The following is a 25,169-nucleotide window of genomic DNA, read 5'->3' on the forward strand; positions in this document are numbered from 1 at the left end:
CCTCCATACTCCATATGGAGTCATGAATATCTATATATCTCTTTATTCGTTCTGGCAAGCTCTTATTTGCTTGTGTGTATCTGTAATATATCCCCAGTATATCAGTAAAACTATTTTAATTAAAACTATATGCAAGAAAATTACATTTACTTTATCAGTGTCTGAATTTCCTCTATTATTATGGGGAATAATTGTAAGCAATATATGAAATGCATATAAAAGTTGTTTTATATGGTATACTTTAAACCAAAGGAAGGATAGTTTCTGTGCAATTTCATCTCTTAGTTTTATTTGATGTCTGCTGATCATTGTGTAGCTTTCACTGCATATATAAATTAATATAATGTATCCTTATAAAAGATGGACAAGATACAGATATGTAATAGACACCCATGCCTTCTAATGATGAACTTCATTCAGACCAAAACAAGATGGAGAAAAAAGGGTTGTGGAAACCCCAAATTTGGTGCACGATATAAATAAGAGAATAGGGAACATGAAGTGGCAAAAAGTAGGTTTGTGTGCTATACCAAATGCTTTAATTGAAGCACATAAAGCAGATTATGTGCACACTGAAGTGAAGATTGGACAGTTGATTTTATCTACTTTTCTATCCTATTCTCACAATATTTGATTAATCTGTTTTTATACCACCATGTGCCACACCTCTCTGTCCTGTTTATTGTTCTGATTCAGAGAGGAATAAACAGATAGAATGATCTCTAAGATGCCACCTTAGATAGATATCAAAATCTATCTTCTAATGAAACAATTCAGAAGATCTTACCTGCTTGTTTTGTAACAAATAGATATTGTGTTGGTCTGTTGAAAATCAAATGTAATAAATTAACCTAACCTAATCGTTCTGGGTCAGTTTATATATATTTTGAAATACCTGTACAATAACATTTACAGGTTTAACAGAACATAAAATAAACACAAGGGAATCCCCTTGTGATAGAATTCCTAGACATAATTGTTAGGTATGGAATATTTCCAGTCAGCTAGATACTGTAAGTAGGGAAACATTTATCTAATTATAAAATAAACAGGGACACACATGCACACACACACACGTACACACATATACATGTACATACACATACATACATACATACATACATACATACATACATACATACATACATACACATACACATATAATAAGAGGCACCAAGTCACTGCATCATCAACTGGATGGATTCCTGCAGGAAACATTCTGTAGAGCAAGATTGATTGATGGGACTCTCCATTTTGCCAATTGAGCAATAGACCATCCCAATGTATAATTGGGATTAAAATATACAGTGAATTAAAAACAACTACTAGAAGTATTCCTAGTAGAACTGAGAGTCATAACTAAAAGTATTAAGAATAATAAAAAGAAACCTACTTTCCCATCCAAGAGACAGTTAAAACAATCCAGCCTTCCTGACTTGATGAAATAGCCAGTTTTCCACCAGCTTCCTAAAATGATCCAATTGAGTATCAGGTGGCAATATTCCAGTGAGCAGGGGAGCCCTGATGAGACACATAGAGAGTATGTGTCTACAACCTCTTTTTGACTGGTGGAGCAGTGAAAAGGCAGTTGCACAAATACCTAGGCACCAAATTATGAAAAGCACCCCTGGAATTGCTCCAGAAGCCAATTGGCAAGCAGAATATCCATCAGATTATCCATGCATTATAAGTCATGACCAACTTTGACTCAGAGGGGTCTAACACAACTGAGCATGCTTTGGAGAGCTGTTTGGATCTCAGCCTGAGGAAGTTTTGAGCATCCAGACACCTGAGGCTACCCTAAAAATCACCAGGTTCAGCTGCATCCATTGTCAGAGAACGAAGAACCATAGCTGGAAAGACCACTCGGGTCCAGAGCATGCTGTGTACAATGGAGAACTGAGTAATGGCATTTGGCATGTCTCTTTGTACACCAGGATCATTCCCAGCCTTAATTGAGCAGCCTAGGCTCTGTTTAATAGTCTGTCTCTCAATAGGAATAACTGCTCCATTTATCAGAATATCTGAAAATTTTTGCCCTGAACCTCTGCCTGTGGGAACTCTGCTGCTTTCTGACAAATTCATTATAGATCTCTGATCCTCAACCTATAACTCAGACCTTTTGGCTCACTTCTCTAGATTTTTGACTATCCTAAAGCTGGTCCAGATAATGTTTCATCCAGAGCTCTCTGCCATTTCAGTTCAATCACTTTCTCTACAGCTTCTGCCCATCCAAAGCAGAGATTGGAGACAATTGAATAACTGTGGAGTAAATTTTAGCTTCCTATGAAGGTGCCACTTGCAAAAACAGGTGTAACAATTTCTATTTGCCCATTACAGTTTATCTCCCAAAGAAACATTGATTGCTTTTCTGATGAAGCTCCAGTCACATCTCTGGAGGCTTTCATTCACCAGGGGTCAGTCCATCCTATAGGAATATTGCAGAGGATTTTGTCCACTTCTTCAGAAGTTACAAGATCCAACTCATTTCATATAACATCACAGTATGGATCTCAGTCATCTTCTGACATTGGAGCTGCTCAGGTGATATTGAACTATGAGTGGATCTGAGTGAATTTTTCACAGCAGCAGTAGGACCTCTGTTTCCAAACTCTGTCCATGGTGCTGGAGTCCATTTCTACAGGATCACAATATAGGAGGAACCTATCGGATTGTAAATAGCAAACTGCAAACTCAAGATTGATCACAGTTTTGGCCTAGGAGTGCCATGAAAAGATTACAGGGATGGTAAGGGTGTTGTGAACTGAGAAAGTTTGAGAAATTCGTGCAACTGACAGTAGATCAGATATAATACAATAACTAACTGTAGTTAGTTATTGTATTATGATCTAACTGTACCTGAATAGTTAACTGTGTTTCCGTTGGACAAGATGACTTGGGTAAATATACATTCATTTGTAATGCATGATATCTTCTTGATCTTATTACTTATTTATTCCCCTTTACAAAGATTGCCTATTTGATTGTTTACAGACTAAACTAAAAACAAAAATAGAACCCTGGAACAAACAACAAAAGCTGTTGGATTTGTTTATCAGCTGAAATAAATGCTAAAAGCCTACAATTTACTTTAGCTGCTCACCCAGCTGCAAATACATTTAACTAAGTTAGATTGTCCAAATGGCATTGCTTTCAACAGATTTAATAATTTCAGCACACACTGAATTGACAGTGATTTCTTTCATTGATATTGTATTTTTCCTCCAAGCAGCTTAGGAAAGCATAAATTGTTTATTTTATTTTAACTTTACAGCAAACCTCTGAAATAAATTAGTCTCAGAGTTAGCGAGTGGCCCAAGGAGAGCTTTGTGAAAGCATTGTGCTTTAAAATCTGAATTCACACAGTCTAAGTAATACTTAACCCATGATAGTTTGCTCATTATAAATTGTATGTGGGTAGGCTTATTGTGCTCAGACTTTTTCATTCACTGATAAAAATCAAAAGTCATTCAATTTAGTTCACAGTGTTTATCTCAACTATCATTTAAGTGATTGAATAATGAATTAGTTTGGCGATTCAGTCAACAGGGATTTTGTCATTAACATTGAGAGTCAGTTAGGAAAGATATCAGGTATTTAAAAACTTCGAGGGGGAGTTTGAAATAGCTAACAGTTGACAAGGAAAAGTTTTAAGTTCATTCCTTCCTTCTTTCCTATTGTATATCTCGTTGAACACTTTCAAAATTTTATTTTCAGAAAAATAGCTATGGAGTTGAGGACGGAATTAGCCTTTGAATTGAGGATGGAAATAATAATCAGGTTTTTTTAAAAAAAAATCATTAAAATGTTATATTTTTCACAAAAGGCCCTCCTGTTTTTATTATAATTTGATACAGTACTCCATGCAAGCTTCTTGAAAAGAATTCATGCCTGTCATTGTTCGTAGTTAAAGAAATAAATGAGCAGCTTTCTTTTAACTAATAATTGGATATTTTATTGTTGCACAGAAGGATTTTTTAAAAATTCTTTTTAAAAACTTTAAGTTCAGGGCAAAAGAAACTAGATAATTTATAAAAAAGTAGCCTCTGTAAAAATATTGGAGGCCTAATTCAATATTGTACATTTTAAAGTATCTCCTGTTTCAAATATTCAAATAAAAGGAGTAGGTGTAAATTAGATTAAAAAGAACAGACATTGAATACATTGATCAACATTAACAATAGCGAGAGAAATTAACAAAGAAGAAAGAAACAGATTCTAATACCTTGGAGATGCAGAACACAAAAGAGCCTCTTGTTACTCAAGGACCAGAAAGTGAAACCATTGTAAATTAGGTATTCATTAAAACACTAGATATCAAAGAACATGAAAAGCACTACCTCTGGGTATTTACTTTTTACTAGGTTTATTGGAAGTCTGCCACATTGTAACATTATTTCTAGAGATAATGTAAGATAAAGCTGCTGTTAAAAGTAACTCAGTGCAAGTCTCCTAGCTCAATTTTCATCTCATCTGAACATCTGCCTGTTCCTGAACACCTCTTGCAGTTCCCACACTGAAATAATTTATGTTCTCTTAGGGGCTAGGATCAAGTTGGTTAGTGAATATGTCATTGAGATAATTAGCAGACTGATGTTAAACCAGTTGCAAATGCTAAAGGGGGGCTGGAGGAATACCAAAGAAAATCTTGTCAGTTTTACTTTAATACCTAAAACATGGCTAAAACTGATATTCCACTGCCTAAAATTTATTTTTCTTATACAAGATATATTTTAAGAACATATAGGCTGGCTTATTTTAGAATAAAGCCTATTGATTTAATGTATTCTACTTCAGAATAAGCATGCCCAAGATATGGTTATCAGTGAAGATGTTATGTGTACTCAAACCAATTTCACTTGATCTTGAAAAATAATTTAGCACTAAAAAATTGCTAATTTTTTCTTGTCCAAACTATTCAGGTGTTTTTGAGATTAAGAATGAAATCGGAGACACAAAATACTTTAAAAACTATGAATGTTTCCCACTATTCTATATCATACATGAAACAAATAAATATTTCTAAATAAAATGAGGGAAACCTTGCAATATCAAAGTAGTGTTGTTATATTCAAGTGTCTGCAATGAGTTTTCTAAGGATGATAATTTTTCTTTTTGTGTTTGTGTGTGTAGATTTTCAGAAGATGTTGGCTGGTCTTCAAGAAAGCTTCAAGTAAAGGACCTCGAAGGCTAGAAAAATTTCCAGATGAGAAGGCAGCGTATTTCAGAAATTTTCACAAGGTAAGTAGCAACCATATTAGGCAGAAAGCTAAACCATTTTTGACACATTTGAAGTGGAAGCAACATTACTTGGACGCTGTTGATATAGACTCAGATAATGAAACATGATTGCCTTCTTTCCATCCTTTCTGTAACAGTGCACAATTAATTAATGATCAAGTTTGTAATCTACACTAATTATCTGTAATTCAATACACAGTTTAAACACAAAATATCAGTGCATTTAAATATCTGAAGCCATTTTCTTAAGAGGCTAACAAAGAAATTTAAACACCTGCCTGGGACTGAAAAGATTTTGTGAAAATTCATGTATAAAAGTACCATAGTTTAGATATTGGACGTTTACTATCTACTGTCTGCCATTCTACAGATGGAAATTTTCCTTCCACTTGTATATCATCAAAAGTACTGTAATTCATTCAATATTCTCTTTAGCCTATGTTTGCTTTTAATATTCTTAAGGTTGAGCTACAGTAATATATTATAGTGATTTTAAGCAAAAAACAGCAAGTATAATTTATACAGTATAGCAGCTCAATAGAATTGAATGGCTGCATATTTGAGTGGATGTCTTATAGTGAGCTTCCTATGAATTAAATATAATAGTGAAAGTGTTACATTATAACTTTTTTCTATTTTTATATGATAGTTTTTTTCAGGGGTATGGTTCATGGAAGCTGAAAGTTGCCTAGAAAAAACACTATCTGATCAACCCTTTAAGACAGATTGGATGAAATGCCCTCTTAGAATGAAGTAAAGTTTTATAGTAACCACTTAGAAGAAGGCATTTTACTTCTATGTACTACTGCCTACAAACATATATATTCTAATAAGTGTGCCAGACTTTTAACAGAAAAAAATTAAGGATCTACATTTATGAACTACGTTATCTTTACATTTTTGCTGAAATTTGGAAATTATTTCCAAGAAAAAGTTACACATTTTATAGATATACAAAAATGCTATATTTTGTTTGGAAGTTCTCCAGGATTGGGCAGCCTAGAAATTTAACAAATAAATAAATAAATAAACTGTCATCTTCCTCCTAGAATAATTACCTACTGAATTTGAAGGACGTGGATTGTTTTTGATGGAGGGCATACATGTCACACAAATTAAAAAGTGACACTAGGAAATTTATTAAATAGCATTGCTTAGGGTTTGACTTCAACCTCTTGTCTGAATTTTGAATAAAAGAAAGTTGGTAGAACTTCCTTATAGTCCTTGGCTTTCATTCAGAAAGAATATAGCTGAGATAAGATATTTCATCAAAACCCATTTTTAAAGGATTGCATAGATTTGTAACTATCACCAGGATTTTGGTAAACTTCTTTCAATTTTTTATAAAATATATTTCTTATTGTCTGGGACTACTGCCTACTTGAGCTGAAAAAGAATCCAAATTAGCTTCAAGGACAAGTATGGGTATTATTATTAAATATTAATTCAAAGTTGGACCTTAATCTCAGCAGTCATTAGACGTTTGTTAATTGTTACTTAATTCATAAATTTAATTTATACGTAATATCCTGATTAAAAAGCAGATGGTTGTTTTTCTAAGTGTTTTACTGGTGTTTTTGTTAGGTAGTATATAAATTAAATTCATGTTTTATTGAACCTTGGGTCCTAGTTTTTTTTATCCCCAGCAGATACATTTTTTTAAGACGAAGCATTGTTGCTGACAGCAATATCAAGCAATGTTGTTATGCTCGGTTGGCAAAGATTTTATTCTGTGCCTAAGGCAGAAATAAAAATGCAGATCATTATCATGAAATATATGACAGATCTATTGTTTAGGACTTCTTCCTGGCATTATGCCCACTATAGTCTACTCAGTTTGTTTAGTAGCTGGCAACCTTTATGTACCTTAGAGTCTTTCTTTGCTCGCCTGCCACTTTAGTCTCTTTGCTAGGTCCTTCCTCCTGGAAATATTTGGTAGGTCTTAAACAGGTAATTCGCAACTTATAACCATTTGTTTATGACTGTTCAAAGTTACAATGGCACTAAAAAAAGTGACTTACAATTGGTCCTCATATTTATCACCATCAAAGCATCCCCATGGTTACGTGATCAAAATTTGGGCACTTGGCAACTGGCATTTATTTAGGATAGCTGCAGCATCCTGAGCATGTAATCACCATTTGTGATCTTCCCACCTGGCTTCTGACAAACAAAGACCATAGGGGAAGCCCATATGATTCACTTTACAATTGTAGTGATATGCTTAACAGCCATGACAACAAGGTTACAAAATTGGGCATGACTCACTTAACAATCCTCTTTACTTGGCAATGGAAATTCTACTCTCAATTGTGGTCCTCAGTGGAGGTCTACATGTTCTCTTAAGAGCCTCTTAGAAGACTATACCCCCTCACTTGGTCTGCTGTAGGGCTTTTTCAATGGCTGTTCTATTGCCTTTCCTGATCTCTTAAAAAGAAAGTTCAGCTTCAAATTGAAAGAAAATTTTACCTATGCCTTTTCCCACTCTTTGGTTTTGGGGGAGCATTTATCTTGCATCTTTGTTACAGTCCCACAACATTGCTATATAATTCTGCTTTTGTTTATGCAGCTTCATCAGCATAAGAAGGTGGGATTGTTTAAAAGCAACAGGATTTTGGAGGAAGTTAACCAGATATTCCACTCCATTCTCAGCAAGATTCCTTTCTTTCATACAGTTCTAACTCTTGTACCCATAGAATCTATTCTTCTTTTAAAAATGTAATTTCGTTAATTTTCTCCCATTGACATTGTTAAAACAGAATAGGGAAGGCATACAGAGCATGGCTTTTTGAATTTGTTTGAACCCTTTCCATCCTTTTAGGAACAGTCATCATCCAAATTATTTGAATTGTCTTGTATGTAACAAGGTAGTGATATGATTGAAAATGAAGCTGCCACCAGTGTTCTGCACTGGGGCCTTCTTCTTCTTCTTCTTCTTCTTCTTCTTCTTCTTCTTCTTCTTCTTCTTCTTCTTCTTCTTCTTCTTCTTCTTCTTCTTCTTCTTCCTCTTCCTCTTCCTCTTCTCCTCCTCCTCCTCCTCCCTCTATTTTCAGACTTGAAACCTTTTTTCTTTTCTTTTGCTGGCTTCTTTTCCCGCATCAAGGCTTATTAAAAGGGAGAAATAGTGGGATAAAGAGAGAACTCTTTATTTAGTTATTCATTTAGAGATAAAATGGAAGCGTTTTTTTTTAAAGAAAAAGAAAGTAAGTACTTGAATTTTCAGGTCTTAGATGGCAATGCTAATCAAACCTGTCTGAACTCAGAAAACTAAAAAAGCAAATCCTGACTAGAATTTGGTTGGAAGACTACCAGGGAATTAGAAGGGCAGGTTTAGAAACCAAAACAGGTACTGTAATGTCAAAGCTCTTCCATAGTATTGGCACAAAAATAGTTTTTGCAACAGCAGATGTAACCCATAGCTAACTTTGACTGATCTTAGAAACTAAGCAGAGTTGGCCTGTTGAATGGGGAACAACATAAGCATTCCATAATTGTTGGCTAAACTGGGAACTTGAAAAAAATGCTGAAAAGAAGGCAATAGAGTGCTGCCAAGAAATATGCATGAATATCACCAACAGAGGTTTAGGGCACCTTTATTTTTCCATACGCTGTTCAAATTTTGTTTTAATGCCATGGTAATGCATAATGAAATGAAGTCAGTCTCTTTTTTTTTAACCCCAAAGCATCTGTTCATTTAATATAACAGCGTTTTGAAGGATGGATTTTTTTTATCTAATGATAAGCAATGATAACAGCTCTTAAATCTGTTATTTTGTTTTATTTTTGTACAAAAAAATGTACAATTTGCATTTGCATTCATTTACAAATAGAATATGTTGCTAAAATATATTGGTGTTCAAATAATTAGTGCACACATAATATATCTAAAACACCTTTAATGCACTTGACAATTGTATTAAAAAAAATCTCATTGCCAACCAATATAATTCATTTAACTTGAAATCAGGTGAAAGTAGAAGCAATTTAAATCATTTTATTAAAAGAAATTAATGGCAATTTATAAGAAGTTGCCTCAAACAAAATGAAATTTAAATATATTGTGCATTGTGAATTCTTTCTATTGCATTCCTTAAATACCATATTCTTATCCTGAGAGACCTTGAGTGTTTTTATGGTGATTAATGTACCAGGAAGATAAGGAAGAATGCTTTGGAAGCATAAGAATGTAATTGAGTTTCTAAATGTCCCACGGTCATGCAAAGGAATAGTGCATTAAAGAGGAATCTGATTTGTGATGTGTGCCATGTGTTCAATTAATGTAGCTTGAAAAATAATACGGTTGCATATATACATATGGCATGGTGGGTTTCTTCAGTCAACAAATTAGGAAGCCCACTATATCTCATAGAACTACCACATGCTACCGAAGTGCTCATATGGATATTATATAGTATGAATAATATTTACTTTAGAACATTAGCATACTTGAACAAAACAACAGGAGTGATTTGATATTTTATAGGCTCTTTAACTCAAGCTGTCAGACTTCCCATCAGGACATGACTCAATTAATTTAGAATCTTTTTTTTTTTTTGCATGGAAGATAAAATCATATACACAAAAGTTGAAAGGCCCTTTCCAGTGCAAAAAATGGATGTCTCTAAATAGTTGAAATGCTCTAAAACAAACTTTAGGCCAGACCTGTGCATATATCCCACCAAGCACCCTTGGGAAGAGCACATTCTCTTTTTTTAAGTAATACAATCACCACCACTTCCCTGAAAGTCATGTTGCCTAGTGTCTTATTTACCATGACCATCCACTCGAACACTGTAGATGCTCCTCTTAATCAAATCGTTAATTAGCCCACCAGCATTCCTTTGCAGCCCACAAAGATTTTACATTTATCAATGTGGCCCTTTCCCCTCTACAAGTTGTGCAGGTCTGTTCTATATTTTCCTCTTGCCTTTCTGAGTTAACTCATTGGTTTCTCATTCAGCAAGAGATGACTTTATAGGGAAGCACATTATCATTTGATGTATATTTAACATTTGTTTTACATTTATTTACAGATTATACAATATTTGTACGCAATCCACATGGTGAGGTTTGGGCCTACAAAAAATTTATTTTTAAAATCATAAGGTTAAAAACAGAAAAGCATAATTAACCAGAAATTCACACACACACACACAAACCATTAAAAATTACCAATAATTTATATGAAATAGAATTTATTATAATTACCATAAAATGTAGTTAAACAACATTCAAAGATACCAATGTACCACTACAACAATAAGAGCAGATAAAAAGTTGGCTAGAAATATATTAAAATTAGACATAGTTTATTCTTACTTAATATTTCTAAAAATGAATTTACAGGATGAATATTTCTCTGCCTCCTTCTTTCCAAAATTACATTAAAATTGCAGTCTGCTGTATTCATGATATTTTCCATGTCAGGTCCGTCCAGATTTTTGAAGCAATAATTACAAACATGTACATATATTCAGTATATTATAAAAGCCATATAAGACTTAAACTACGATGCCGATTGGAAAATGTTTTATCTTCAATGGTTAAAGATAAGGGGAGGCATAGAAGTGTGGGTGATATTTTCTCATTATTAGTGAACAAACAGATTTTTATGGCATCATTGGTGACAAAGGAAAATGTTCTGACAGTTTTGTTTTATGGTATATTGCTTCAGTTTTACCTCTTTTTCATTAACATAACAGCTGGTGAAATCATTTTTCAATGCTATCTGGGTAATTTTAATGTATTATTAAAATGGTGAATATTAGTCTTTAAATAGCAGTTAAACTGTACAGTGAGGTTTGATATATGAACACCTTTTTCATTCTCAGTTTTTTAGAAACCCTGCATCGCAGTCATACATTATGTTTTGGTTTTTCCACTGTGCTGTTGGCATAGAGAATGTAATTTTATTCTGCTGGCAGCCTTTATGGATTAGGCAGCAGTTCTGCAGTTCTGGCAGTGCTACTGGTATGTGTTTTGGGAAACAAAGTGAAATATCCTGGCTTAATGATACTGCCTTATTGCCTGATGAAGCTACCAATATGTATAATTTGCGATGATCAAGTAGATTGATTGTGTTGGCTGAAAAAGACAGTGTCATGCTTAAGTATGTTCTTAAGTAATATAAACAGTGCAGTCTTTTAAAATGTGCTCTCCCCCCCCCTCCCAGCTTTGGGCTCCATGTAAAATTGAAGGATCAAGTGTATTTCTGCTCTTCCTTTATCAGAATGGTATTGCATAGTACAGTAAAAGAAATGTATGGTATTAAAAACATTTAAAATGATTAACAAAAACAAAATAAAAGTAAGGATTAACTTTCAGAATTATCTTATTTTATTTTTTGATTTCTATAGTGCTAGACCAGGGGTGTCAAACTCACCGTTGCGGAATGGATGCGTCATGTGCTGGCCATGCCCACCCGTTTTAGCGAAGGGGGGAAAGTTACAATACGTCACATGATAAAAACGTGACACTGTGAGTTTGATACCCCTGTGCTAGGTAATAATTTGACACCTTAATGACTAATAGAGCTATAATGGTATAAGCATTCATAAAATTGACTCTACTTTTTGGAATGATGTAGAGTTTTAGGTGTAAAAAGTTGAGTAAAATTGTCTTTAAGATGCTATAAATCAGCTGTCAAAATTCTTCTTGGTTAAGATTGACCGTTGGCTTACCTGAATGGGCGTTCTCTAGGCGCTGCTGGAGTGTCCAAGCATGGGTTAACTTCAGCTTGCTATCCGAGGACTGAGTTTAACATATTTTTGTAGCTCCGCCTCCTGCTTTCCTAAGAAGCTCAGTTTCAAAAAAACGAAAGAGAGTCCAAAAAGGTCATAGATAGAGATGTAGAATATCCCCCACTGCAGTACAGAACCCCACGGGCACTTATTCAGGCGGGGTTGGACACTCCCACAGCGCCTAGAGAATGACCATTCAGGTAAGCCAACGGTCATTCTCCTAGGTGCTGCTTGGAGTGTCCAAGCACAGGACATGCCAAAGCTATGCTGTCCCGGGGAGGGAAGAAGAATTGCCCAAGCCCGCGGGAGTCATGATGATCTGCTGCAGAACTCTTCTCCCAAAGGATGCTTCAGTGGAGGCAAAGACATTAAGTCTGTAATTCTTGATGAATGGAGATGGACTGGACCACGTAGCGGCTCGACATATCTCCTCAATGGATGTTTGCGTAGCCCACGCAGCCGAAGTTGCGGCGCTCCTCGTTGAGTGCACTGTGATGCCAGGATGGAGTGTCCTGGCCCGCTGTTCAAAGGTTATCTTGATGCAAACACGTATCCATTGTCCTATGGTGGGGGAGGTGACCTTCCTGCCCATAGAGACTGGTTGGAAAGATATGAAGAATCCCTCCGATTTGCGGAAGGAAGCCGTCTGTTTCATGTAAATATGGACCGCTCGACGGACATCAAGCTTATGCCACTGCCGGTCTCTTGGATGTCTGGGGCCCGGACAAAAGTCTGGGAGAACAATTTCCTGTGACCTATGGAAAACGCTGTTAACTTTTGGCCCAAATGCCGGGTCCAATCTGAGGACTACTCTGTCCAAATGCACAATGCAAAGGTCACCCCTGACCGAGAGGGCGGCCATCTCGGATATCCTGCAGGCCAAGGTGATGGCAACCAGGAAGGCCGTTTTAAGGGTCAGATGTTGGAGACCAACGGTTCGAAGCGGTTCAAAGGGAGGTGCGGACAGAGCTTGTAGCACGACCGACAAGTCCCAGGTTGGGTACCTGTGGATGACAGGAGGATTGGTAGCTCTCTTGAGGAAGCTACGGATCTGCAGGTGTCTGGTAAGTGACAATTGAGAGTCCGTGGACAGGATGGTGGCCAGAGCCGCAGTCTGATGCCTGAGGCTGTTAGGGGTGAGGCCTTTGTCCAAACCCTCCTGCAGGAAGTCCAGGATCTGCGGAATGGTGGCAGAAGAGGCCACAATCTGATGAGTGTCGCACCAGCGAGAGAAGGAAGCCCAAGTAGCCTCATAGATTCTGACAGTGGAGGGCCGCCTGGACGCCTGGATGGTACGGATGACTTTGTCGGAGAACCTGATGAGTTTTAGGATGTCCCCTTCAAGTGCCAGACGGCCAGCTGCAGCCACTGGGCTCCAGATGATGAACGGCCCCCTGGCTGAGGGAGATCTGATCCTAAGGTATGCACCAAGGTTGACTAACAAACAAACTGACCAGATCAGTGAACCAGGACCTCCTGGGCCAGTGGGGCACTACAAGCAGCACTTCCGCTCTCTCTGATAGGATCTTCCTGACCACCAGGGGAATCAGAGGAAGAGGTGAAAACCCGTACAAGAGTCCTGGTGGCCACGGTGACCAAAGAGCGTCCGTCCCCTCTGCCCCGGGCAACGGAACCTGGTGAAGTACCGTGGAAGCTGGGTGTTGGCTCGAGTTGTGAACAAGTCAACCTGCGGGCAGCCGAACCTCCGCGCCAGCTGGCAGAATAAGGCTGGATGAAGACGCCATTCTGAGCTCTGGATGGTGGTCCTGATCAACCAGTCTGCGGTCACGTTGTCCTCCCACAAAATGTGGTCTGCCCGGAGGGAGGTCAGGAACCTTTCTGCCCAGTGGCCTAGCACCTCCGCTTCTGACATCAGGGCCAGAGACCGCGTGCCACCCTGATGTTTGATATGTGCTTTTGTGGCGATGTTGTCTGTTAGGATCAGCATGTCGTGGCCCTTGATCTGACTGCGGAAATGGCGCATGGCTAGCCTGGCAGCCCGGAGCTTCAGCCAGTTTATGTTGTGGACGAGCTCCGCCTGCAACCACCGGCCCTGGACCACCTGAGTCTGGAGGTGAGCGCCCCAGCCAAAGAGGCTGGCATCCGTTGTTACGACCAGGTGCTCCGGTTCTTTGAAGCAGCAGCCCTTCAGAAGAGCATCCGTCTGCCACCACCTGAGGGATTGTAGAACCTTCGGAGGTAGACTCACTCTCCTCTTGGAGTTGCTGGCCTTGTGCCTCTGGAGCAGCAGCGGAAACCACTGTAGCACCCGCATATGCAGCATGCCCACGGAACCACTGAGATGCACGACACGAGTTTTCCGAGGCAGCTGGGAGAGGGAAACTACCGATGCTGATCCCGCCAACCGGATGGACCTCACCAGAGACCTGATGCTGTCTATTCTCTCCTGTGTGAGAAAGACCTTGCAGTCCCTGGAGTCGAACACCGTGCCGAGGTGTTGAATTCTGCAGGTAGGGGTCAGATGGCTCTTGGCAAGATTTACCAAGAACCCGTGTAGTTGGAGGACTCGGATGGTGATGTCCAGATCTCTCATGAGCTGGAACTTGTGGGCCGACCTGGGAGTAGGGCAATGGACAAAGGTCCTTGGGGGGAAGGAAAGGAATTCCAGGGTCAAGCCGTGGCAGACCGTGTTCAGAATCCAGGTGTCCGTCGTGGTCTCCTCCCACTGGTTGGCGTAAAGCTGGAGACGGCTGCCAATGGGAGGATCCCGCTGACTATCACTTCGACGTCCAGAAGGGACGGTTGGAACACTCCCCGCGGAATGGTTTGCGGAAGCCCTGCTGTCTGTTCCTATCTCTGAAGGAGGATTTGTCCTGGGAGCGGTCCTGGGACTGAGGGTAGGACCGATTGTTCCCCTCCCCCCCCCCGAGGAGGTGGCAGGTTCAGGGCTTTGAAAAGAACTGCAGTGAAAGGGCTGTCCCTTGCAGTCCGCCTTCTTGGTGACCGGGGGCAGAACCTTGCGCTTGTCCTTGGACTCCACTAGAAAGAGGTCCAAGGCCTCTCTGAACAATTTTTCTCCCTTAAACAGAGCGGAAGCTAGTTTCCACTTGGCTTTCACGTCCACCTGCCAGTGGCAAAGCCATAGCAGACAGCGTGAAGTTACATTGGAGGCCAGTGCTCTAGAAGAGAACCTGGTGGCGGCAAGGGAGGCGTCGGCAGAATATTCTATGGCCGCTATGATTTTATTAACGTCTTGCCTAGCTCTGGTATCGCCTGCAGGGAGGCCGGCCAACAATTTACGTAACCAGAACAGAGCCGCTCTACCAAAATATGAGGACGCCGAAGCCTTCATGCCCCATGCCATGGCCTGCTGGGTCTTATGGGAGACCGACTCTGCCTTCTTGTCTTCCACCTTTAAGCCCTCCAGTAAATCAGCCGGAAGGGCAGAATTAGGTGTGAGGGAGACAATGGGGTCATCTACCTGGGGAAGCTTAAGCAACTCCTCCAGATGGGCCTCCATGGAATAGAGCTTCTTGTCCGTACCACTAGGATTGTCCATGGTGCCCGGCTGGGCCCATTGATGCTGAATGATGTCTAAAAACAGCTGAGTAGCTGGGACCAGATCCAGAGGAGAGGAAGCCTCCTTGAAAAATCCCGCACCTGGGGCCCAACGGTGTCCTTGGTACCCTGAGCTGAAGGTGCCTTCTCAGCTGGCACCGGCAGACCCATTTGGGGTGCCGCTGCCCTAGCCTTGGTTAGGATAGCCCTAAACATGGAGGGGTTGAAAAGACCCGAAGATGCAGGCACCTCGGGGGTGGAATTCTCATCTTCTGAGAGGTCCGGAGCGTCTTGCTCCACCTCCTCCCCATTGGATACTTCACTGATCCCAGTAGGGGCCGGGGAAGCCTCCCTAACCAGGGGCTCCTGAGAGCGAGTGACACGAGGTTTGTTGGAACTGCCAGGGTTCCTAGGAGCAGGTGAGGCGATTCCAGTGGCAAAGGGTAATTTAGTGGCCAAATGCTGGATCCCATCCATAATACCCTGAGAGATTGCACATGCCACCACATCCTGAACGGATTTGGACAACTGGGCCTGAGGCAGAATAAGCTCAGCTTCAGAGGGAGCCAAGGATTCCTCCCTAGCAAGGAACTTACCATCATCAAGGGAATCTTCAACCAAAGAATGGCAGGGGGACCCCATGGAAGCCCTAGAAGAAGTTCTCTTCAGCCGGCAAGGAGAGGGAGACCTCTGGCTGGGAAGTGGGAAAGGAAGGCCCTGCCTTAACATCCCTGGGATTGGGGCCTGCCTGGTGTTGTTGCTGAGCAGCCTGGGCCTTCTGAAATTGCTTTTCAAGTGCCTTCTGGCGTCTTTCAGCATGTTTCTCATCTGCCTTAGAGGCCTTGCTGACTCTGGGGCGCTTTCCCTTGGTTGGACACCCCACCCCATCACCTTTGGCAGCAGGATTGGGCCTGCTGTGCTTGGAAGAGGTGGCCCCAGCTTGTTGTTCCACCTGCTGCTCCATCGTCTGTCTCAGGAGAGTAACAGCTGCAGAAATGGCTCAGAAAGGCAACCTCCTGGAGAGAAGATGAGTCTTGCAGGAGCCAGGCCAGGTGGTAATTGAAGGCTATGAACAGGTGGAGCTGGAATAATGGCCCCGGCTGAGGAAAGGCCGGAAGCCTGCAGATCTGTGCTTTAGCAAGGGAGAATGGCCTGATTGAAGCCAGAAAACCCCCGCAGCCGCTTGGAACAGTCCAGGGGATAGGTGAGGCTGCCTGGCAACCCAAAACTAGGCTCTTGCATTAAGTGCTCTCTGCGGCGATCTGCGAGTGAGGACAGGCAGCGTGGTAATGGTCAGAGCCTCAGAGAAAGAGCGTGCCAAATTGGATTCAAAATGGCGGCCGCAACTCACACACATGCCTGGAGCGACACCGGGGGAAGCTGGAGAGCCTAATACTCCGCGCTGGGAACCCTACCTCCCTATCCGTCCCCTGGGCTCGTTAGCAGGAGCTAACGAGCCTCCCCACGGCAACCAGGAGCCTTTACAATAGAGAAAGGCAGCCTTGCTCCAGGAAGCCTGCCTCGCGCCAAACAGCTGATTTTAAAGTGAACGAAAAGCCGAATTAGGTTTCAGGTTTCAGGTTTCATTTTATTTATATGCCGCCCTATTCCTCAGGGCGGCTCACAAACCCAAGAGGTAAAGGGAAACACAAGAACTACAAATACAAGCATTTAAAATAACCAACAGACACACAATCAAGAGGGGAAGGGACACAGCCAGGTTTTAACAGCTTTTCGGAAGGCCTGGAGAGAGGTGAGGGTCCGAATCTCGGCGGGGAGTTCGTTCCAAAGGGCCGGCGCTGCCACAGAGAAGGCCCTCCCCGGGTAGTAGTCAGATGGCATTGGCTGGTAGACGGAACCCGGAGGAGGCCAACCCTGTGTGATCTAATGGGTCTTTGGGAGGTAATTGGCAGCAGGCGGTCTCTCAATTAGAACGGAGGAGAAATTAAAGGGGAAAACAGAAGGTCTAAGCTAACTACCCACAGTAAAAATAAAATTCTAGGAGCTACACTACACTGACTAGGGGAACCAGCTTGCTGCACAAGGGCTGTATCTCCCCAAAATGCATCCTGTAGAGCGACTGAGTTTTTTGAAACTGAGCCTCTCAGGAGAGCAGGAGGCAGAGCTTCAAAAATATGTTAAACTCAGTCCTGAAGTTCAGTCCTCAAGCTGAAGTTAACCCATTCTTGGACACTCCAAGCAGCACCTAGGAGAACTCTGAGTTCTCCTATCAGATAGCCAGGAACCAAATCAACCAGTTGCGTCCTGCTTTTAGTTTGAATTGAATTGATTCTGAAATGACCATTTAGGAGTATTCCATTCTTCAACCATATAGAAATATTTCATTGATAGCTCTGTTAAATATTTAAATTTCTTTTTTTAAGATCTGAAAAGCTGGTTTCATTCCTTCATTATCTTTTCACATGTATCTATTCAGAGTATAGATTTGCAGATGCACATATTTAATATTATATTATGATCACTAAATATTTTCTATTGAATACGGAAAAGATTTTTTCAGAGCTTGATAGTAAAGAAAATGCAAAAGCGTGTTTGGGACCTTAGGAACTAATATTTGAGTTTCTGTCTTTCCTTAAGAAAAATCTCATTAATTTGAGGCTTTAATTGCTTTTCACTTTTGTAATAATTAAGTGAAAGTGGCAATTAACTCTTTTAAATTTGTAGCTAAACCCAATCACTTCTATAGTGACAAGAAGTCATATAGTTGCTTCTCAGGATGTATGTAGTGCTATTTATGTTGTGATTTGTATGTGTTGTTTTTATATTGTGCTATGGTTTTTTTGTTGTGGATTTTAATGTTATAAGCAATCCAGAGTCATCTGTGTGTGAGGTGAGAGGCTATATAAATTTGTTTAATAATAATAAGTGTAAATAATATGCTCAGTTTGTGCAAGATCGCACAAACTGATTATATAACAAGAATACAACACAGTCACCAAAATGATTCACTGGAACATCTGTAAAAACTATCATGTACCAGTAATGAAAAATTGCTGGCAACGTAGAGTTGACAAAGTAGTTGAAAAGGAGCAGGCTAAAATATGTTGGGATTTCTGAATACAAACTCTTAATTATTGGCTCCTAACACCCCAGATATAACTGTGGTTGAAAAAAAGAAATTGATGTGGCAATATCAGGGATAGTAGAATAGAAGACAAAGAATTGTAGATAATAACAAAGTATGAGGATTGAAAGTCAAAACTGAAAAATCCCACTGGTTCTTAGTGCACTGGTTGACAATATAAAAAATCTTGGAAGGCACTTAGAAAATCAGTGCCTTGACAAAATTTCATCTCTCAATTGAAAAAGGCCACATTGCTCATATCTGCACATGTTCTAGGTTGACATCCTAGGTCCTTAAAAAACTCCATGTGCATGAAGACAAGCTAAAGAACTTACAGCTGTGACTTCATATTGTTATGAGAAGGGAATAATAACAATTCAACAATAGTATCAGCAGTGATAGGTGCAGTGTGTGCAACCCATGAGAGTTTGGAGTACCACTCAAATACTATCAGCATTAATAGAATTACCATCAGTCCAATTGCAAAAGCCTATTTTACTCAGAACAATTTATATCTTGCCACAATATCTTTAACAAAATATTTCCCTATCTTGGTCCTTGGGAAGAACTCTATTGGTCAGTGATGGTGAACCTTTTCGGCCCTGTGTGTCCAGTGCGGCCAGCTGGTCTTCATGCATGCCAGAGCACCGGAAATCCAAAGACCAGCTGGCCATTTTCCAAACTGTTTTCAGCCCGAAAACAGCCTGAAAATGGCCCATAAAATGGCCAAGAAACAGCCTGAAAACGATGCAAAAATGACTCCAAAAGCCATGAAAATGGCCCAAAAAACACCGGAAACCAGAAGAGCAGTTGATGACATCGTACGTGCCTACAGAGAGGGCTCTGTGTGCCACCTCTGGCACATGTGCCATAGGTTTGCCATCATGGCTGTAGGTGGACAAAAATTCTAAACATGTAGCTAGCTGTTTGATGAACCATAATATCAGTAATCATATATCTCATATATTCTTATGCTTATTCATTTATATTTAGATTTGAATAAGACATCGCATGATACGCATTTAAATTGAATTGAATTAGATGCATTCAGAGGTATGGATTACAATAATGAAAAACTTCCAACTTACTATTGTTTCATATTCTGCTTCAATAGGAGATCTTTTCCATTCTTTGCCAAGTTAGATGTTTGGCTATATGGTTTTAGAATAAGTTTAATTTCACACATTTCTGCCATTTTGTAAAATGTAAAGCTGATGTTCACCAAATGCAAATGCTTGTTTCATCAACCTACTTTATAAATACATGAACCAATTATCAACCAGAAAAAGGATTCAAAACAAAATGGCAGCATTGTTTTTGTGATGTGCAGGAATATGTAAGAATATTTAAATATGCTTCACTTCAACAACAATTTTCATTAAGAAAAAGTAAGCATTATTTTGACTTAAGAGATTCATATATATAGCTGGCCTTGTTAGTTAATCAAGTTAGTTGGAAAACTATTATAACAGACCACATTTGAACTATTAAAAATGTAGGTCTTGCTATCAAATTGGCTACTGCCTGAGGGTTATAATTTTTCCAGAAAAAAACAGGTTGAATTTCATAGTTGCACACCAGACTGTTCATATTCAAAACATTTGTAGAAATAAATCCAGCAGCATCCTGGGGGCACAAAAAAACAAGATGATGGGCATGGCAGCATAATTGAATTCCTATCCCCTCTATGCCACATCAGCACACTTACCAAAGGAGGAGGGGAAAAGAACAATTACACCTTGCTTCCCCTGCAGACACTGCTGAATAAATCAGTAGTTTTCATAACACACCATGGTGTTTGTCTATAAAATATTTACAATCAAGGCTGAACAATTAAGTTGCCAAGTTACATGTGTCAGTTATTTTAAAAGAAAATTGAAACTATGTTTTCTGCCATTAAATCTCACATTTTTATACTAGCCTCACATAAAATCCTAAATTCAAATGGCTTGGAAAATTCTTAAACTTTTTAGACATTTCAGGAGTGTATAAATACTTGCTTCAAGGAAGAGTTGGACCCCGCTCCCCAATTCTGCTTCCATTGTGCTCTGATTGGTTAACAAAAAAACATTTGCCATTTAACCCTGCGTTCATATTTAGTCACTTCTACCATTTTTTTTTTAAAAAGGCACAATTCAGAGACTATATTAAAATATGAGTACAAAAATACTCTATATTCTACTAGACCCATGATGGTGAATCTATGGCACGCATGCTACTGGTGGCACACTGAGCCCTCTAAGTGGGCACGTGAGCCATTGTCCAACTCAGCTCCACCACGCATGTGTGCGTGCCTCCCACTAGCTAGCTGATTTTCAGGTCTCTGCTGTGCATGTGGAAGATGTGCATGCATGCATGGGGGTGGGGTGTGCCTGCATGTACAGGGGGTCAGGGCGCCCTGCACACCTCATTTTTGGTTTTAGGAGGCTTCAGGGAGGCCCAAAATGGGGTGTGGGGGTCCCATACATTGCGCAGTGAGCAGGGGAGGGGTCATGCATGCAGAGGGGATGGGGCGCATTGCATTACGGGTGTGATTACTCATGTACAAGTTGTGCACATGTGTACAATTTTGGCTTGCAAGGAGAATAAGGTTAGCCATCACTGTTCTAGACATAAAACAAAGGTTTATCAATTTATCTGTACTATTGTTGTCTTCTAAATTTTATTTAATAGTTTCTTTTCTTTTGCTGATTATTATGAAGGGTATTTTTGAGGGTTTAATTATTTTCAGATATTTCTGAGTTAATCTGAAGTAAGATTGAGGCTTTCGTTGATCCTTAATAGAAAACTGTGATAACCATTTGAAAATATTCTAATGACTTTAAAGAATTTTATCACATTATATGTTGTGGAGCTAGAAACAAATACAAAGCCAAGTAAAAGGATTAAAAGAGATCAGAGTCTGAATGAAAGAAAAAAACCCTACCCTTTCATGTGCTATGCAATTAATTTATAGATTTATAATATATTATAATAGTGTTTAAATGGCTTAAAATGGATAAGACAATTAACACAGAAATTACTCAGTGATAGGTTTAGGATTAGATAGCAAAGTATGACTTCATGTACAGTGATAACATAGCTGGTTTTAACTGTAGTGTTTCTAATCCTAGATATCTTGGATCTGTTATTAATGACCAATATAAGTGATTTTCACAGTTATTAAACCCCCATTTCCCATGATTTCTAGCTTAATTAAAAATATTGTTTCTGTAGTATTGCAAACACATTTCATCCTAGTTTTAAACTTATTTTTGTAGTAAATTCTTTTTGTCCAGCTTTCATAAGAAATTATAGACTAATAAACCAAGAAACTTGGTTGAGCATATAGTTTGTCCCTGTGGGCCAGGAATAGTACTACTGATTTGGAACAATATTGTCTGTTTAGGAGAGCATTTTGGTCTTATTTAACCTTGTACTTTTTGTAGCATGTTTTTATTAAGAATGGAAGTCTACATGAGCAAGTGTTAGTGAATCATGTTTATAACTTTAATAGAAATAAGATTTATGTAATGAAATCACATGGTAAGAATAGGTAAAGTTTAGCATCCATTCAATTACAGTTTACCAGGAGAGGCAATAAGAGATGTAGTACATTCATATGGGATCACAAGTAAATATTCCTGAAATGTCAATGTAATGGCAAAGAATAGGCTCTATATACTTCATTAATTGCACAAAGGCTCTCAGTTCTATGGAACCCCAGAACATCCCATTGTCTTCATCTGATAACCTGTACACAGCACAGAAAGCTGCAATATGGATGAAATGTGTTGAAACAAATTGACTTCATGTCAGTGAATGAATGAGACAAGGATGTAGGCTGTTACCTAACCTAATTAACCTACCCATCCTAAATAAATATCTTACGTGAGCAGCTACAAAGGTCTTTCATGGGAATTAGTGAGAAACCAGAATAGAAGATACTTCATATGTTGATACCATTTCATTTACCAGCTCAAGAATGCATTAGATAATACTGGCCATTGTTGACTTCATATATTACCATTGGAAAGCCACCATTCCCAGAATTTCCACAAATTGTGTTATTGATTTTCATTGATATGATTTTTTTCCATATTAAAGAACAACATGAGCATCTTATTAAAACAATCATTTTGCTACGATAATCCCCCGATACTTCCAAAATGGACCTATCCATTTTGTTACTGTAAAATACTGCCTGCCATGTTCTGAAGTCTTCAAAATATATTTTTCTTTGTAAACTTGTAACTCCTTGTCATGCCCACTCTGGGGATATTGCCATGCTCGTACAAATATAAAAGTGTTATGGATTAATTCATTATTCCTTTCAAATTTGGAGCATGACTAATACATGTTTAATTCTCATGAAATAGTTGCCATTTGAATTGTTAGTTATGTTCACATATCTTGTATGGTACAGTAGCAAAGAATTTCACTAAAAAGTTGATAAAGACATGTCTTCAGGAAGGAGTTAGGAAGACTCAAAATTAAAAGAAGTTACTTTTGAGTAACTTGGGACAACACAACTTATTTCAGAAAAAAAAATACAAGAGTTCCAGGCAACTTTTTTTGATACTATTTGCCTGCTGATGATTTTTATAATTCAGAACTTTTCTGTATATAATCTTATTTTCTTACCGACCTTGGAATTTTCAGAAATAGTGATATGATAGCTTTTCTTTGAAATAGACAATGTAACCAGCATTGTTTTTATATCAGTAATCTTTGCATTTCTATGTTCCAGGAAAGCAAAATGATTTTTATAAGAGGGATTTATCCCCAATCAATCTATGCCTCTAATACTTTAACAGCATTTCTTTTCTGTCTAAAACCACATGCCCTCACATGTGAGATTAATGCCTTGAACATGGTACTTCCAATGTCTTAGTATTTGTGTATCTTTCTTTTATTTCACATTCTTGCTGTTCTAAGGGGCTTTTGTATTCCGGTTTGCCAATACACAGCCCTTAATATAGATCTATCAACTCTAGATCTATTCATTTGATTTAAAAAAAAACACGTGAAGTTCTCTTATCTTGTAATAGAAAAGAACAGTCTCTTAGGATTTGGGGATTGGGATAAAGGTAGGATAAATAAAGATTTTAATTCACAACTCAGTGAATTTCTGCAACCTTGTGAATTCCCAAGAGATACCTAGCTATTTTGTCACTTTAGAAGGAGCTAGAATAAACATAAACTGGTTTAAGTTCTGTGCAAGCTGTAGACTTGCAAAAAAAAATTAGAGACATACCTGTGATTCTGTAGTACTTTGAGTACCAGCATAGACCTGAAAAAAATTATGATAACTTAAATATATTTGGTATTTATTTAAATATTTGTTGTAAAGGTTGATGAATGCAAGGGTTCATAGCCTGGAAACCTTATATAGCCATAATTCTAGCAAATGGATTTAAGCAACAATATACATATCCGGTAAAGTAGATTGCCTCCAAACTAAGAGTTGCCTGCTTTAGTGCTGTGAAAAATAATGATTGTTTATAAAGGAGACTAGTGCTGTCAAACTGACTAGACATTATAATCATAGTAATTTAAGCCCAGAAGCAGCTTTATGTCCAACAAATAGCAAAATGTATAATAACAGTGCTGGGGGATGTAGAACTATTCTAGGTATCTAATAGTCTGAAGTCCTTGTGTGACTTGTCCATATTATAATCAAGTCATATATTTATTACAAAGACAAGCATAGGAAGTGTGGTGTACAGTCTTAAAAATAATCACAATTATAAAATACAAAATGTAGATAAAAAACAAAGCATAAAATAAATCCAAAATGAGAAATAGCATTAGATGGGTATAGAGAAAGCATAAAAGTTGAGCAGAATAAGTGTATCACACAACACACTGTACTGTACCCTAGTATGATGGTCATGATGAATTTAGATACGCACTAAGCCTAATTTATGACACAGGTCATCATATGATGGACTGCTGCATAGAACTTGGTAATATTACATTATAGCATGGTTAATATCTAATATAAAAGCAGCATATATTTATCTAATATAAAAGCAGCAGCAAGGTATTGAATTACCTTGCTACTGCTTGGGTGGGTATTTATGCAATAGTGGTGAAGTGAGGCTAGTACAAATGACTCTACAATACAGACAATGGCAAATCATATGCTTTCTGTATATTCAGAGTCACAGTGGCATTTTATCTCCAATTAGGGAATCTTCCTGTACCGGCCTTCAAGGAGAGTTGAGGAGAGGATCTGATATCATGGCAATAGTAGTAGTGGGCAATTTGAATTTAGTTACATGTGTCCTAGGGGGAGGCATAATATTTGTTAGATTCACTAGCAATAAAGGTTGAAGACCTAGTTAGATCCAAGTGGCACCCCATCTGCTACACATGGTTTAATGAGTGCCTTGATGTTGATGTTGATGTTTATTTTATTTATATAGCAATAGCAATAGCAATAGCAATAGCAATAGCAGTAGACTTATATACCGCTTCATAGGCCTTTCAGGCCTCTCTAAGCGGTTTACAGAGAGTCAGCATATTGCCCCCAACAATCTGGGTCCTCATTTTACCCACCTCGGAAGGATGGAAGGCTGAGTCAACCCTGAGCCGGTGAG

At 38.9% G+C, this 25,169-nt stretch overlaps 1 protein-coding gene across 1 annotated transcript in view; it reads left to right on the forward strand.

The window, feature by feature from the left end:
* The window catches only part of DOK6 (docking protein 6), a 180,578-nt gene that overhangs the window by 77,577 nt on the left and 77,832 nt on the right, over positions 1 to 25,169 (forward strand). The window contains exon 2 of the mRNA XM_014064247.2: positions 5,134 to 5,241. Within this exon, the coding sequence (XP_013919722.1) occupies positions 5,134 to 5,241 (108 nt within the window). The remainder of the gene's footprint in view (positions 1 to 5,133; positions 5,242 to 25,169) is intronic.

Source organism: Thamnophis sirtalis, unplaced genomic scaffold (assembly GCF_051295495.1).
Source record: "Thamnophis sirtalis isolate CommonGarterSnake01/CBP01778 unplaced genomic scaffold, rThaSir2_p1.2 scaffold_2, whole genome shotgun sequence".
NCBI lineage: Eukaryota > Metazoa > Chordata > Lepidosauria > Squamata > Natricidae > Thamnophis > Thamnophis sirtalis.